At 55.5% G+C, this 14,628-nt stretch overlaps 1 protein-coding gene across 3 annotated transcripts in view; it reads left to right on the forward strand.

The window, feature by feature from the left end:
* PNKD (PNKD metallo-beta-lactamase domain containing) overlaps positions 1-12,555 on the forward strand; it is a 58,527-nt gene extending 45,972 nt beyond the window's left edge. For 2 of the 3 annotated variants that reach the window (XM_077748671.1, XM_077748672.1), the window contains 8 exons: positions 6,274-6,389; positions 6,522-6,634; positions 7,230-7,288; positions 7,995-8,087; positions 8,431-8,594; positions 9,362-9,448; positions 10,401-10,516; positions 10,718-12,555. In XM_077748671.1, coding sequence (XP_077604797.1) covers positions 6,274-6,389; positions 6,522-6,634; positions 7,230-7,288; positions 7,995-8,087; positions 8,431-8,594; positions 9,362-9,448; positions 10,401-10,516; positions 10,718-10,891 — 922 coding nt within the window. In that variant the 3' untranslated portion in view covers positions 10,892-12,555. The remainder of the gene's footprint in view (positions 1-6,273; positions 6,390-6,521; positions 6,635-7,229; positions 7,289-7,994; positions 8,088-8,430; positions 8,595-9,361; positions 9,449-10,400; positions 10,517-10,717) is intronic. The other variant, XR_013331239.1, reaches the window with a different exon arrangement.
* The last annotated feature ends 2,073 nt before the right edge of the window (positions 12,556-14,628 follow it).

Below are 14,628 nucleotides of genomic sequence, written 5' to 3' on the forward strand. Positions count from 1 at the left end.
GGCGGGGCGCAGGCAGAAGAGGAAAAAGTAAGAATCTTCCTGTTGAACCAGCACCCCCAGATCACTCTGATGCAGTGGCCCAAGGGGTGCATCCCAGCTTTCTGACAATGCCTGGGAAGCCCATGGCAGAGTTTGAATCCCACATCGGGCCTGGGGATGTTTTGTCAACATCATCTTGTAAATCTTGTGACCTTTCTGGGCTGAGCTGCTTTTTCAGGGAGGAGGAGCACCCGGTTTCACTGAGAGAGAGACAGGCTTGGGGATTGAGTTCCTGCTTCTTGCCTCTGGCAACAGAAGAAAGCAAGTTGTAGGGGCCGGTGTATGGGACAGTGACTTCTGGCTAGGTGGGGGGCTAGGAAACAGGATAGATGGGACCCCTGGCTGGGTCTGTTCTTTTTCCTACTCTTCTGCATCTGGTACATGATGCTACCCACGGAACCCTCAACCCGGTCATAAATCCAGGATTGGGAATCAGAGTCAGGGTTTGAAAGGGTCCTTCAGGATTCTCCAGGTTAGGGTGCCTTACCCTGAGGTCCATGGGGGGGGGTCTCTGACCCTCTGCACCCATCGGTAAAATACCGCATATGTAGTAAGTTCAGCCCAAGTCTGAGTCTCAGAAAGGCTAAAACCAGTGATCCAAGAGGTTCCGGTTGACCAGACCCTGGGCTGCATGCCTGGATCACTGAAAATACCCTAACATGTCATTTTTGTCAGCAGAGGCCCTCCCAGGCGCCGGGTCTACTAGTTCAGTTCAGGCCCACTCATGTCATCCTCCCCCCTCATTCAGGTTTTGGGGAGGATTCTAGCGGTTAAGGTGTGTACTCCAGGATCCGGCTGCAGGGATGAATCCGTGCCCCGCCACTCGCCTTGCTGTGACCCTGAGCGGACCCCTTCCCACCTTTCCAGGCTTCAGTGTCCTTGTCTAGTAAATGGGGGATTGATAGTAGCTGCCTCCAGGTTGCTTGGAGGCCGACAGGAGATGATGGATGAGAGATGATGGATGGGAGGCGCTTAGCTGAGCTCGGGCTGCCCTGAGGTGAGCTTGGGAAAGAATGGGCCAGTGAGCTCCAGAGCTCCAACACCCAACATTAAACTCACTGGCTGTGAGGAAAACAGACAGTCTGACAATAGTTAACCTGCATGTGCAGATCCCCAGACAGTGCTTGCGCCAGCTCCTCCATTCAGGGGCCCTGGGTCCAGACCCCAGGTCCTGGGCAGTTGGGATTTGGTGCTGTGACACAGCCCCACCCATGTCCTTGGGTCCAGGTGACCTGCTTACTGGAGCACCCTGCTCGGCCAGGTGTGTGGGGGCAGCATGGGGAAGGAGGGACTTGAGAAGCAGATGGGTGAGCAGGGGAGGGGAGAGCAGGGGCAGAGGTGGTTGCAACTTGGGCCCCGTAAGCCCCCACTGGGCTTCACAGGGTCCACAGCCAGGCATGGGGCCCGCTGAGCTGACGGAACACATCTGTCTCAGGTCGCTTTAACACCTGCATGCTCGCCTCTCCCGCCCTCCACCCCAGCCAGCCTCTCTTGGGCACTCAGCCAGCATTTTCTGAGTGCCAGTTCTGTGCTATACTAGTGTGTGTGTGGGGGCTCCCTGGGGGGCCAGAGGAGCCGCAAGGAGGCGGCGGGCCACCAGCCAAGTCTGCCTCCTCCATGCATGACACTGATTAGACACTGGATAGAAATGGATAAGGCCCCTGCCACTGAGCGGCTCAGCTCCTGCCACCCAGAGGGGCGGAGAGAAGCTGAGTGTTCTAGAGCACAGGAAGGTGGCTTTCTGCTGGGGTAATCTGGATGGGTTCGAGCAGAGTCCGGAAGGATACTTAGGATTCTAGTGAGAGGAGAAGGCCTGAAGGGTATGTGAGGCCAGAGACCTGCAGGAGCTGGGGCTGGATGGTAGCTTGAAAATTTAATGAGTTATTTCAGGCATTCAAAAGAAGATGGATAATATAACAACCTCCACCCCCACCGCCCAGCTTAAGGAACAAAATATGACTGACACTGTGAAGTCCCTGTGGCCACCTCCGCAGCCTACTTCCTTCCTGCCCCCGAGGGAAGCCTGCTGACCTGCACGTTGACCATACCCTCAGCTGCCTTTATTCTCTGACTACATCTGTACCCCCCAAACAATACAGATAATGAATTTGCAGGCTTTGGCATTTTTAAGAACTATTGTCAGATTGTCTGTTTCCTACAGTACGTCTGTTAGTTTCATGTGGTGTGTTCGAGCTCTGTGCGCGTTGGGGCCTGGTGCTCTAGATGACCCTGGTTGTCACACACTCTCCTGTCACCAGTGGTGAGCCAGCGCAGGCTTTTGACCAGGAGCAAAGACTCATTCGAAGGTGGCATTTTAGGAACTTGAATTTTTCCAGTGGTTTGCGGTTTGGTTCGGAGGCAGAGAGCTGAGGAAAGGAGGCTTTCGTAAGGGCCTCGTGCAGAGCTTCTAGGGCCCCTTCTCCCGGGCAGCCCGTGTTGGGGGCGGGGAGAGCAAAACTGAGAGGGTGCTGTTTTGGTAGCAATGGGAGCTCAAGCTGTGTCACTGGGAGGGTGACAGGGCCTTTCCCAGAGAGCGTAGCCATAGGGGGAGGGGCTGACAAGCCTGGTTTGGGACCCTGGTGATCATGACACCCAGCCGGCACAGGGGGCAGGTAAACAAGGAGCCACAGCTCTGAGACTGGAGGGAGTCACGCGGAGGTCACTGTCAGGGGAAGAGCCAGCCTGAGGACAGGATCCCAGCAGTCACTAGGTCCTTGCCCCACCCCAGGCCGGCCTTCCCCTGATCTGGACAGTGATCTAGACTTCAGGACCATAAGGGCCACCTCGTCCCTGTCCCCCACAGCCAAGCAGGGCACAGATCTCAGGCCTGGCATCCATTCCCACCTTTCTCCATCTCCCCACCCCTCTATCCTGCTCCCTTAAATGGCTCCCTCCAACACTGTAGGCCGGCAAGTCAGGAAAGGAGGTCAGAGCCAGTGCCTCCCCGCTTTAAGAACCACCAGCAATTGGGGCACCTGGGTGGCTCAGTGGGTTGGCTCAGGTCATGATCTCACAGTTTGTGGGTTTGAGCCCCATGTCCAGCTCTGTGCGGACAGCTCAGAGCCTGGAGCCTGCTTCTGATTCTGTGTCTCCCTTTCTCTCCACCCCTCCCCAGCTCATGCTCTGTCTCTCTCTCAGAAATAAATAAACATTAAAAAAAATTTTTTAAACCATTGAAATAATTTCAGACTTGCAAAAATAGGACACGGGACTCCCAGACACCTCTCACCCTGCTCCCCTGAACGTTACATCTTCCATAAGCACAGACAATTAGCAAAACCAAGAAATTAACATCCATGTAATTTTACTTTACTCTCCAGACCTTACTGAAATCTTTCCAGTTGTCCCACTAACATTCTTTTTCTGGTCTCGAATCCAATCCGGATACTTACGTTGTCCCAACCAACCCCCTCTCGTTGGGCACAGAAAACCACCAGCCCCTGCCAGCTGGCTCCCTTCCTCCCTCTGGGGACTTCTGCACTTCCTGTCTGTCCAGTTCTGGGTGAGCCGTCCCCAGATTCTGGCACAGCACGCCCCTTCATTTCTTGGAAACATTACCCTCCAGAGAGGCCTTCCTTGATGTCATCATTCTCTGTTCTTCTGCCCGGTTTTATTTTGTCACTTTGCCTTGACAGTGTCTTTATGATCCTAGTCTGTCTCACTAGGATATAGGCTGCTAGAGGGCAGTGACTCTGCCTTACTCACTGTGTGTCCAGAGCAGGCTAAGAGCAAGGCCTCACTAAATATGATTGAATGGGGAAAAGTGTGAAGAGGCTGGAGCTGATTTGAAAGTAAAACAGAGAGGGGGACTATGAAAACTGTGCATCCAGACCCAGAAAGTGTGACCAGACCCTTCCGTGCCGAATCCAAATCCCAACCCGCACATGTGCATCAGCACCCAGAGCAGGGATTGCAGTGATCAAACTCTAGCAAAATCATGGAAACCGGCTTGTTTTTTGACCAACGTTTATGCAAATCAGCCAGCTCTTCCAAAAGTGGGGGGGGGGGGCCTGAAGAGCGGCTGCCTCTGCCCCTACTCCTACCCCAATAGAGTCACAGCAAATCTCTGTAGAGATTTAGGGTGCATTATCGACCTCCGATCCTGTACCTCGACCTCTCTGTCCTGGCCTGAATCAGCCATTCTTCTGACCTACTGTATAACCCTAAACATTGGAAACCCCACCCTACTCTTATTTTCCCTTCTGAGAGGCCAGGGTGTGAGACAGCTCAGGGTGACCCATCCTGAGCCGGCTGGGCTGCTCACGCTATTTGTAGGGCGCGATGTAAAATGGAATTTGGAGCCTCTTGTTCAAAGAGCAGGAAAAAGATACTAAACTATAAGCTTTTCCTTTCTTCTACACTTTCTCATTTGACTTGTCCTCATATTTTTAATTTGCTACTTAACGTCATCCTGAGTAAAGAAAAATTAAGTCTGAATCATCAACATGAATTTTGCTTTTTGCCTTATTATTGTATAATTCCAGTTTTACATGGAAATATGAGGACATTTAAGTCACACATGGAATCACTGAAACTACGGAATTCACATTTCTTAGCGTGTACACAGATATGTATTTTGTTCTTACCTGAGCGGCAGAAAAGCCCCACAAAACGAACTTGCCTGTTTCTATTTCCCTTTGGATACATGTACGTTCTACCAGCTCTGTCTGTCCTCGGCTTACTAATGAGCGAGGGAGGACAGAACAGACGGGCCAGATAGGTTACCCTCTTGCCGTTTCCTTCTGTAGCATCTCTTGCAGTGTAAACCGGTCAGATCATACAGGGAAATAACACGAGTGAGAAAGGATGGAGCAGGGTTTCTTGGTCATTTGCGTTTCTTAGAATGCCACTACTTTCCTTCTGCATTTGAAGCAAATTCTGGTTTGGGCCAAAGGCATGGCCTCTTAGGCCAGCCAGTGTGCCCCCTTCATCACAGATGTGTACTCACCTGGTAAGCACTTGGAGTCTTGAATGCCCACCATGGTGGATCCACCAGAACTCCGGGCTGGTGGCCGCTGCGCACGTGGCATGGGCACGGGGCAGCAGGCACAGAGCACACCCCTGTTGTGTGATCTCCTCTGCCCACGCCTATGCCGTTGTCAGGCTTCACTTAGGGATACAAGTTCTAAGATAAAATCATTAAGAATTTCAAGATGGTGACAGTGGAGCGCTAAACTGAGTGCGGGGCCCTATGTGACTGCACAGGTCACATGCCTGTGAAGCTTGCCCTGCATGCCGGCCTCCTGTGCTTGGAGGACTCTGTCACCCACAAGTCCCCTCTGTAACTTGTGCTGCCTTTTCGCCTTTTCCTTTTTTCTTTTTTTTTTTTTTAAATGTTTTATTTATTTCTAGGAGAGAGAGAGAGAGAGACAGCGTGAGCAGGGGAGGGTCAGAGAGAGAGGGAGTCACAGACTGAAACAGGCTCCAGGCTCTGAGCTGGCAGTCAGCACAGAGCCCGACGCGGGGCTCGAACCCACGAACCGCGAGATCATGACCTAAGCGAAAGTCGGACGCTTAACCGACTAAGCCACCCAGGCGCCCCATCCTTTTCCTTTTTTCTGTGTGGCGAGTGGGATAGCCTGAAATCGGGGTGGGAGGTGGGAGGGAGTGTGGTCAGATGGGCCAGCCTACCTCTCCCTGCTTCCTCCACCAAACAGCCAGACAGAACTTTCTATAGTTCCGCTAAAGAGAGCTCACGCTGCTGTCTGCAGCCTCTGGGCCTTGCCTGTTGTTTCCTCTACTCCAGTGGTTCTCAAAGTTGGGTCCCTGGCCCAGCAGCAACAAGCATCACCTGGAGCTGGTTAGAGATGGAAATTCCTAGGCCCTGCCCCAGACCTGCTGAGTCCCAAAGGCTGGGGATGGGGCCAAGAATCTGGTTTTAACAGCTCCCAGGCATGATTGTGATGCACCACTGCTCTTTGGAAATACTTTTTACACCTCATTTCAGTTTCCTAACTGGTACACCCTTCTCGTGGAATAACCGTCTCCCACTGGGGTCCCGTCTGTGAATCCTTCAGCTCACATCTCCCCTAATGGGCCTGGGGCTCAGGGTGTGCCTGTCTTATTGCCAGTGTTCAGAGCCCGGCAAACAGTAGGCACATGATAAAGGATGGTAATGGTGCGTGGACTTGAGGGGGGCGTGGCCAAGGGAGTGGAGGGGTGGGAGCTGGGCATCTCAGAGGGCCCCGCTGCAGGGGTGGGGCTGAGCACAGACATCCCACCCCCCCCATGCAGGTACAGCCTGTACACCCGCACCTGGCTCGGGTACCTCTTCTACCGCCAGCAGCTGCGCAGGGCCCGGAATCGCTACCCCAAAGGCCACTCCAGAACCCAGCCCCGGCTCTTCAACGGTGAGCTCTGGCTGCCCCCGGGCCACCATGGCCCCAGGCTGTGCCCACCCTCCCTCCCTGCCTCTGCCCTGCACCCCCGGCTGCTGGGCTCCCTGCTCCTCACCCCGTCCACAGCCCATCTCTGTCCCCCAGGAGTGAAGGTGCTTCCCATCCCCGTCCTCTCAGACAACTACAGCTACCTCATCATCGACACCCAGGCCCGGCTGGCTGTGGTTGTGGACCCCTCAGACCCTCAGGCTGTACAGGTGAGGGGAGGAAGCGGGGTGGAGGGCAGGGGTACTTGGTGTCACTAGAGAGGGGCTGACCCTGATCCCTCTGCCAGTGGAATGTGTCCCCTTGCACATGCCCTCATACAGAGACCCCTACAACCACAGTGGGGGGAGGGGCCAGTGTCCAGGGCATGGCTGGGGTAGTGGGGAGGACAGCCATGGAGGATCCGAGCCAGAGGGAAAGGGATGCTGGCGCAGGACCACGGTCTGAGGTTTCTCCTGTCTCTCACTCTCTGTGGCCTTTCTGACCCTTTTTCTTCTCTCCTCATCTGTGTCTGTCAGTGTCTGGATCTCTCCATCTTTCCTACCCATTTCCGATTTCTCTGTGTGTGCCTATCTCTGTGTGTTCACGCAGCATTGAGGCTCCACCTCCCCCCTCCCCCACCCCGTGCCCTTGCTCAGTCTCAGCCCCCCCTTCTCCCCAGCTCTCTCCTCCCTTCCTCATTCTCCAGCTCCATCCCCTCCCTGTCCCTCTCCTCCCTGCTGTCCCCTCTGCAGCCAGCACCTGCACCCCTGTCCCTCTCTGCACACTGCTCCTCAGTCTCAGTACCTCCTCTCTCCCCCCACCCAGGCTTCCATTGAAAAGGAGGGCGTTAATTTGGTTGCCATCCTCTGCACCCACAAGCACTGGTAAGGGGCTGGCGTGGGGTCTGCGTACGGATGGCCTTCCCTGGCCGACCCTGGCCCCAGCGGGCTTGTCGGGACTGGGCCCAGTGGGGACAGGGAGTCAGGATGGACGGGCACCCACCTTCTTCCTAAAACCACCAAGGCACCAGCAGAGAAGGAGGGGAGGGGCGGGTCTCCCACCCTGCACTTATCAGACTCCTGAAGCCCTAGAGGGGGGCAGGGCAGACATTTATCTCTCATTCCGTGGGCACATAGTAGATGCCTGCTGTGCTCGGGGTGTGGGCAAACCTAGTGAGTTCTTTCCTCAAGGAGACTATAGTCCAATGGGGGAGACAGCCCTGCATGACAGTGTACACCGATGACAAACATTTAGGTGGCAGTTGGCACAAGGTACAGGAAGTGAGGGGCATTTGGTGAAGTGTGACCGGGTCCACTTGGAGGGACTAGAAGCCGGTGACCCTGGAGCTGAGAGAGTCCACAAAGATTGGTGGGCATTGGCTGGGCGATGGAAGGGAGGGGTGGCAAGTCGTGGGAGTGACCTTCTGAGAAGGGAAGCAGCTTGAGCGAAGGCCCAGAGGTGTGGCCAGCTTGGCTCAGTTCAGAAGCCTGGGGCTCAGGGCTCAAAGGCTTGGGCATCTGGAAAGAGGAAGGCAAGGAGGCCCAGTACTGTTGGCCCTCAGAGTCCCTGCCTGTCTCTGCCATCCCACAGGGACCACAGTGGAGGGAACCGTGACCTCAGCCGGCGGCACCAGGACTGTCGGGTGTATGGGAGTCCTCAGGACGGCATCCCCTACCTCACCCAGTAAGTCTCTAACCCCGGGGTGGATGGCCCTTCTGTAGGCCCTTTCCCACACCCCATCCTTTGGTCGAAGATCACAGGACTGCCAGCAGTTGCATCCTTGCTGATGCCCTTCCTGACTCCTAGAGGGCAGATCACAACCCATCTGAAGACTGGTACTGCCCACCCCCCAAGTCATCCAGCTATGGTCCCCAAAAGAAGAAGAGTCAAGGATTTGGATCTGAAGCCCTGGGCATCATGAGTGCCTTCCCTCTCTGGTGTGGAAGCTCCTTGGGCTCAGGGTGGGGCAAGGATCAGCACATCCCAAGTACTAGTACCTTCTCTCCGCTATTGCCTTGCTTCTCAGTCCCCTGTGTCATCAAGATGTAGTTAGCGTGGGACGGCTCCAGATCCGGGCTCTGGCCACTCCTGGCCACACACAAGGCCATCTGGTCTACCTGCTGGATGGGGAGCCCTACAAGGGTCCCTCCTGCCTCTTCTCTGGGGACCTGCTCTTCCTCTCTGGCTGTGGTGAGTTCCCCCAAACGGGAAGCAGAAGGAGGTGGGCAGAAAGGAGAGGGAGAGGTCACAGTCCCCCTCAAAGGCCCCCTCCTCCAGGGGCCCTCCTCCAGGTCAGGGCAAGGACCCAAGGACAACCAGTCTCATGCAGTGCATTAAAACTTTGGTTTCAGCACAGATATTGCCTTGGCAGTTACTCCCATCTATGTTAGCCACCCCCCCCCTTTTTTCTTTTAATACCTTCACAACTTCCCACAGGGCATGGACAGAATGAAACAACACCGGTAACTGAGTACAGACCTCGCAGGGTATTTGTTTCCACTGTGGAGCCTAGTTCTCTGACACTGGAGAGACTGGGTTATAAAAAGTGGAGAACCTCCAAATGAGAGGGTGAGCCGTGGGGGGGCGTCACGGTCCCAGGCTGCATGGAGTCTTAAAGGGCAGCACAGGCAAAGAAAGAAGCGCTCTGTGGAAAAGAGCAACCCCACACCAGCTGTGCTTGGGGCCCTTAGAACTCAGCCTGAAGGTCCTGTACCCCCTCTCCACCCACACGTCAGTATGTGCAACAGAGGCCTTCAAACAGACTTTGTTGGGGTGTGAGTATGTGGGCTCAGCATCCAGTGGGAAGGAGGGCATAGAGGCCTGGGGGCATGGGTATGGAAGGGGCCAGGCTAGGGCTGCTGGCCAGTCCCAGCTCTGCAGGCTGGTCCTCACCCCTCTCCATGGTCCTTACTCCAAGCTGTGTTCTCCTTATATCTTTACCCGCCGACCCTCCCCAGGACGGACCTTTGAGGGCACCGCAGAGACCATGCTGAGCTCCTTGGACACGGTGCTGGGGCTGGGGGATGACACTCTGCTGTGGCCCGGTGAGGTGCCCCTCCCACTCCTCCCTCACTCCCCTAGGGTCCCAGCCCACCCAGCTTGGGCCCAGAGTTGACGCAACTCCCCCTCTGATGACTCCTGGAAGCTAATTCTTGCAGTGAGGGTAGAGCTCCTTTCGTTTCTGAGTACTGGCTCTGAACACCTCTGCCTGCACACTAACTGCCCCTGACAGCCAGCCTGGCCGGCCCCGCTGCATCCCGGAGAGACCCCTGATATTTTATAGCCATCTGGAAGAGCAAATAGCCTTTGCTTATCAGAGAAGTCAGTAAATCTACTCTGCATGCATCCACCACATACATCCAGATCTGTACTTGCATGTCTGTCCATCCCCATGCATGTACACTGCATGTCCGTTCATCCATCAATACAGACACTGTGTGTCCCTACACACACACACGCACACATACACACGCCCACATACACACACATATCTATAGTTTCTAAAATGCATCCCTAATATGTCAGTTAACCCTCAAAACATATATTTATCTATCCATTCAGTTGACAAGTACTTAACTGAACACCTAACATGTGTCAGGCTCTGTGCTAAGCACCAGGGACACGTCTGTGTTCTAGTAGCATTATTGTGTGTTTTCTCCACTTGCCAAATGAGAAGATTGTGGCTCAGAGAGGTGCCATGACTTGGCTGAGGTTGCACAGCTGGGCAGGGGCAGAGTCAGGGCTAGGATGCAGGTCTCCCCGCTCCAGGTCCGGTGGTTTCCACCCCCCCTCCCCGAACTGCTTCTGCCCCTTCACTCATGGCTGACCGGTGCCCACATTTAGAGAAGCAGCTCCATGTGGTTGGGGCTTTCCTGGAAGGGCCACCCCTCGCCCTGGTTGTCAGGTACCCAGAGGCCTGGGGGTGCGAAGGGCTTTCTCTGACCCCACCACTAATCTTCTCTCTGTCCTGCTCTGGGCCCCCGTGATGGTCCTTAGGTCACGAGTACGCGGAGGAGAACCTGGGCTTTGCGGGTGTGGTGGAGCCCGAGAACCTGGCCCGGGAGAGGAAGATGCAGTGGGTGCAGAGGCAGCGGATGGAGCGCAAGAGCACGGTGCGGGCTTGGGTCCACGAGGGGCCCCTCTCTGCTCAGCTGGGGCCTGCAGGCCCCTCCCCAGAGCTCTGACCGGGCTCGGTACACAGGCCTTCAAGCAAGGCCTCCTGGACCCTGAGAAGGGGCAGGGGGTGGGGAGGCTTCCTGGACGGGGTCTATTTTCCATTCTCTCTGCCAAACCTAGCGTCTCCCGCCCCACAGTGCCCATCCACCCTGGGAGAAGAACGCTCCTACAACCCGTTCCTGAGGACCCACTGCCTGGTGCTGCAGGAGGCGCTGGGGCCAGGCCCGGGCCCCACTGGGGACGACGGCTGCTCCCGGGCCGAGCTCCTGGAGAAGCTCCGCCGGCTGAAGGACCTGCACAAGAGCAAGTGACCGTCCCCAGCCCCAGCCCAGCCCACCCCCCACGGCGGGGAGGCCACCTGTCGTCGCCCGCGCCCCACCATCCCTCTCATTGCTACCACCACCACCTCCATCGGCGCCCACGGTGGGCCTTGGACCCCAGCCCACTGTCAGGGGAGGAGGGTCGAGGTGACGAGGCCATGCAACCAAGAAGGAGGAGGCTGGTGGAAGCCCATGGGATGAGGCTGAGTCGTCCAGGGGGTGAGGAAAGGCGGAGCCTTGGGACATCTCCAGCCCCACCCGGAGCTCCTCCCTTGACCTGTTCCTGCCCCGGCAGTGAGGGGTCCTCTTCCCCCTTCTCCCATCCAGGGTTGGGAAAGACAGCCTTCCAGCGCAGCCTGAGGTGTGGTGCCTTGGAAAAGCGGTCACTCAGAACTGGGCTCTGGTGTCCTGAGACACTGGCCCTCCTCCCCACGCCTCCCTGCCCTCCTGTCTCCCCCCTCACAAAGGCATTTTTCAAACAGCCATTTCTGGGAAAGATGAAAGGGCTGGAAGTCTGGCTGTCTGGACAATCTCTGCCTCAGTGACTCCCCTACAGCCTGGAAGAGGGAGGGTCCTGCTTGCCACGGAAACTGGAAACTGGGACCCCAGGCTGAGAAGACACCGGAAGCTGGGATTGCAACCCCACGGGCTCCTTTGTGCCACAGGCCTCCGCCCCTTCCTGGGGCCGAAGGGACCCCCCCTTTCCAGGGGAGAGAAAGCCATCCTCTGCCTCGGCCACAGCAGTTTTCTCCTGATGGCCCTTGTTCTTAGGAACCTCTGCCTTGGTCTGACTCCTGCTCTATCCTCTCAGTCCCTCTCTGCTTTTAAAGACATTCATTCATCTGGCCCTCTGTGGTTTGCCAAGAACAACCCCCTGTTACTTCTCCTTTGGTCCTTGGCCTCATCCTGGCTGGGGGTGGGGGTCTGTGCAGCAGAGGGCAGAAAGCAGAAGTCTGGGAGCAGACAGCTGTCAGCTTTCGAGTGGTGGCTTCCAGGACCCCAGGCCTGGCCCCTTCCTCTCAGCTCAGTCTCTCGGGTCTCTGGTCCAAGTTCCTCTGGGGCCATAGAGAGGAGCCATAAGGTCCTGGAGCGGGCATACCTCGGGTCAGCCAGGAGCCTTCTCTTGCCGTGCGCAAGCCTTCCTTCGGGCTCAGCTCGCCTCTGGTGAGGCTCCGAGAGGACCCCTCCCTTCACCTTCCCCCCATCACCCTGCCTCTGCCTCCGCCTCCGGCCACAGCCTCTGGTACCAACTCTAGCAATACCACCCGAATAGTTCCCTGTCCCCCAAGACATGCAGTTTCATGCCTCTGTGCCTTCGCTCATGCTGTTTCTTCAGACTGGAATGCCTTTCCCCTGCTCCTCCGGCCTTGTCTGCCTGGCAAACACCCACTCATCTCTCACAGTCCCCCTCAAAGGCCCCCCCTCCAGGAAGACGACCCCCATGCCCCTCGCCCTCCAGGCTACCTCTCTGCTCTTTGTAAATGCTTCTCTCGTGGCACTTATCACACTGTATTTTACTTGTTTACATGTTTGTCTCCCCTTCTAGACTGTGAACCTTTCAGGGCATGGACTGTATCTTAATGCATCTCTGTATTTCTGCGCCTAGCACGGTGCCTAGCACACAGTAGGCGCTCAATAAATCTTGGATGAATGAATCATTTGACCGGGGCTTGAGCGCTCAGTGAGATCATCTTTTTTGCTGGTCCTGTTTTCCTGTCTCCGTCACAGGTCTGCTAACTTGGAGTTACTGCGCTCCCAGTGCCTTGGCTGCAAACCGTGCTATAAATACGTGTTCCCGTGGCACGTGTGCACTTGGCCAGGGTTACTTAGTGTTCTCCGGAGCTTGAGAGGCACAGGTGCACCAGTGGCCGTGGGGGAGAGGAATAGCACTGGGGGCAAGGCCCCAGCGCTGGCCTTGCTGGCCCCTCTTCGATGCGTCCCAGCAGTCAGACTCCGGGTCAACACTGCAGTCCATCAACTATCTTGAGTTAAACTTTAACACCATGGTTGTGTTTTCATTGCACTTACCTTTGAGGTCAATATTTTTAACAAGCAGTTTTCTTTTTTTTTTTTTTTTATTTCTCCACAAAGTGGCCGCAGTTTTCAACTCATGAAAGGAACAAAGTCCAGGTGGCATGCGCCATGGCAGAACCCTTAAAGGTGGCCCTGATATGGCTGAAGACTGGGAAGCACCGGCTTAGTCCCACATTTCCTTGGGCCCAGACCAAGGCATCATTTTCCCACCCCTGGCCACAATTCAGCCTCCCCTCTTAGGCGCCCCTCACCGGAAGCCAGGGACCTTGGCATTGGCCCGCACTATCCTGGATGAGGGCTGTGCCTGGGGTGGGCATGGAGGAAGGGAACACAGTCCTCACCTTCCTGAGGAAGGGAAGTTCTCTGTGTCCTGCGGTTGTCTCCGGGCCATTCCTGTCTTGAGTAAGCAAGCCCCCAGGCCCAGGTCTCTTTGGGGATGCCCAGCTTCAGGGGCACTTGGTGACTGGTCTCTGGGGCTGGTGAACCATTTGTGTAGGGCCTTGGGTGACCCTCCCCCACTGGGGCATCATCCCGAATGATAGATAGCACGTGCTTTTTGAGGTCTGGAACTGACCAGCAACAACCATGCTCCCTGCCCTTGGCTTGCAAGAGAGCAGGTGTCACTGGCCTTAGAGACTTTGGCGCCATTCCCAGCTCTGTCGTCCAACATCCAAGTGACCTTGGGCAAATGTCACTTCCATGACCTCAGTTCCTTCACCTTCCATGGAGATGACAACCTTGAATGAGTCAGAACCCTTTCAGGTGCAAGTGACACACTCAACACTTAGGAGCTTAAAACCAAGAGGAAAATTTATCAGCCTGTGAAATTAAGAAGTGTGGGATTATGTCGGGGTGATTTCAGACACGGCTGGATCCAGACAGTCAAAGGGCAGTTTTATCATTCGGCTCAGTTTTCTTCTGCATTGGTAGCCTTCTCTGCCAGGCTTTCTCCCTGCAGCAGAAAGATCATCTCTGTAAGTGCTAGGCTTCCAGGCCACTAGTTCATCAAACTTAGCAGAACCTCCATAGGCCCAGAGATTGAGTTTCATTGGTTCAGCTTGGGTCATGTGCCCGACCCTGAACCAATCATAGGAGTTAGGGGAAAGGGCCCCTCTCACTGCCAGGTTAGGTCACATGACCACACTTGGAAGGGCAGTGTCAGACCCAGCTGAAAGGTGCATTGTGTAGAAAATGTCCCCTAAAGTAATAGGGAGTCTGGTACCAGAAATGATGCAAGGCAGCAAAATCATAAATCTTCAACAATTCCACTTACTAGAGACTATTTGCAGAGTCAGGTGAGAAAAGGTATATGAAGTCACTTTGGAAAACGGTACATCAGATTCCTGGTGCTATAATTACTTATATAGAAGAGATAGAGGCAGATTTGGTAGATGCTGATCCCAGTGGCTGGAGGACTCAGGCTGGCCCCGTCACAAGTTCAGAGAAGCCAACTGCTCAACATGGCTGCACAGCCAGCATGTCCACCTGATGCCGTATGGCCTTCCACTGGCCTAGCAGGCACTAGGGGGCATGGTAACGAGGGCCTGTAGCAGATCTCCTCCCGAGGGATGAAAATTAGATTAACAGGGCACCTGGGTGGCTCAATCATTAAGACTTCGCCTCAGGTCATGATATACTTTGTGAGCTTGAGCCCCACTTCTGGTGAACACAGGCCCCTCTTCGGGTAAGCCTCA

Source organism: Crocuta crocuta, unplaced genomic scaffold (assembly GCF_008692635.1).
Source record: "Crocuta crocuta isolate KB4526 unplaced genomic scaffold, BGI_CrCroc_1.0 scaffold229, whole genome shotgun sequence".
NCBI classification, from domain to species: Eukaryota; Metazoa; Chordata; class Mammalia; order Carnivora; family Hyaenidae; genus Crocuta; species Crocuta crocuta.